We start from the raw sequence: 1,963 nt of genomic DNA on the forward strand, positions 1-1,963 counted from the left end.
CTGAGGGTTGTACACACGTGTTCCCACATGTTTCCCTGAATCTGAGGGTCGTGCACACGTGTATTCCATGTTTGCATAACTGTGAGGGTTGTGCACACACGTGTTCCCATGTTTCCCTGTGTCTGAGGGTCACGCACACGCATGTGCTCCCACGTTTCCCTTAGTCTGCGGGTGGGGCGCACAGTGCTCCTTTGTGTCTCTCTGCGTCTGTTGGTGGTTCTCCCCGACCACGCTCTCGGCCCTCTCCAGGGTCTGGTTTGTGGTGCTGGGGACTCGAGGGAGAGAGGTGGTTCCCCATGTGAGTCTGAGATGGTGGCGTGCCAGCACCCCTCCTCCTGGGCCCTTCGATTCCTGTTTGGCTTGGCTTCCTTTCGAGGGAGCCGCTGTTGCAGGCCTTCTGGATGCTGAGGTAATGCACCAGAAGGCATGCGGGAAGGGCGGAATCACTAACAGACCTCACCTGTGCAAGTGCAGGCAGCGGACATCGAGGTGGACGAGAACGGGACCCTGGACCTGAGCATGCATAAGCACCGCAAGCGGGGCAGTGCCCTCCCCAGCAGCAGCAGCAACAGCAGCCCAGGCGTGAAGTCTCCTGATGCCTCCCAGCGCCAGGGCGGCACCAGTGCCCCCAGCAGCTCCATGACCTCGCCCCAGTCCAGCCAGGCCTCCCGCCAGGATGAGTGGGACCGGCCTCTGGACTACACTAAGCCCAGCCGCCAGCGAGAGGAGGAGCCCGAGGAGGTAGGTGCGGGAGCTGAGCCAGGGGCAGCGCTGCAGGGGTCTTGCCCTGCCTGAGGGCTCTTGTCGATGCACCTGCTTCTCCAGCAGAGCCTCGGGGGTCCTGTCCTTCCCACATAGGGCTCTGCAGCCTCCGGGAAGCTAGGAATGGAGGGATTGTCACCCTTTTGCCATGCTGTGGCCTCATCTGTCCGAGAGAGGGGTGGTCTTCTCACCTCCGCAGACGCGGCAGTGAGTAGGGTGCAGGCCCTCAGGGAGGGCAGGGAGAAAGGCCTCCTTCAGACCCCCTGGAGGGGGATTTGGGAATGGCTCTGAGTTCCTTGGTTTTGTGGGCATCCCACCAACCTGCTGTCCAGGTCGGGAGACCTCGAACTCTGGTGGCTGCCCCTTGTAACCATCCCCAGGACACTCCAGGCCTCCTGGCTCCTTGGACAGAGGCAGGAGAAAAATCCTGGTCTTGAGAGCCCCCTTGGGCAGTGGTCTGAGTCCCAAGACCAGCACACCTGGTAAAGAGCAGCAAGCCAGGTGTCTGTGCCGGAGCTGTGGTCTGGGGCCACTGAGCATTCCCTCTCCCGTCATCCGCTCGTCGAGATGATCGAGGGTTTTTCCGCAAAGAGATGTGTGTCTGAAGCAGCACAGCCCAGTGTGACAGCAGCACAGGCTCAGGGCAGCCTCCACACAGTGCAGGTCCCCTCCTGTCTCCTCCCTTCTCCCTGCCAGCCCCTCAAGAAGGCAGGGGGCAGGTTCCTGTGGATGGAGGCAGGGCCAGCCCCCCAGGAGGGCTGGTGTGGGTGATAGAGAGGCCGGACCCCCAGGAGGGCAGGGGCGGCGCCTTGTGGAGGGGGAGCTTCCATACTCCTGGGAGCCAGGCTCCCTATACACACTTCACATGCTCCCCACTTTACGGAGGAGCGGACTGGGCCCCAGGCTGAGATCACTTGGCTCATCACGAGCTGCAACTGGGTGCCAGGCCCCAGAAGAGGGGCGCCTCAAAGACTGAGGCCCAGTGGAGGCCGTGTCTATGGGGCTGCACAGGCACTTTTCTCCCTGGCTGGTGGGAGCGCAGTCTGAGGCTGGGGCGGGGCCCTCCTGTGTGGGGGCCACCAGTGCAGTGTCTCCACGTCTGCTCTCCTCCTTGTTCCATTCGTGCCCCCAGGACTGAGCTGTGCCCCTCCTTCCCCTGTGACGTCGTCCCTCCCCAGTGCCCTCGGCACCTTCCCCGCCC

General features: G+C 62.9%; 1 protein-coding gene across 1 annotated transcript in view; it reads left to right on the top strand.

Annotated features, from left to right (window-relative positions):
• Positions 1-1,963, top strand: part of MYT1 (myelin transcription factor 1) — a 45,973-nt gene that overhangs the window by 26,537 nt on the left and 17,473 nt on the right. Inside the window, exon 12 of the mRNA XM_046679746.1 lies at positions 475-741. Coding sequence (XP_046535702.1) covers positions 475-741 — 267 coding nt within the window. The remainder of the gene's footprint in view (positions 1-474; positions 742-1,963) is intronic.

Source organism: Equus quagga, chromosome 12 (genome assembly GCF_021613505.1).
Source record: "Equus quagga isolate Etosha38 chromosome 12, UCLA_HA_Equagga_1.0, whole genome shotgun sequence".
In the NCBI taxonomy this organism is placed as follows: domain Eukaryota; kingdom Metazoa; phylum Chordata; class Mammalia; order Perissodactyla; family Equidae; genus Equus; species Equus quagga.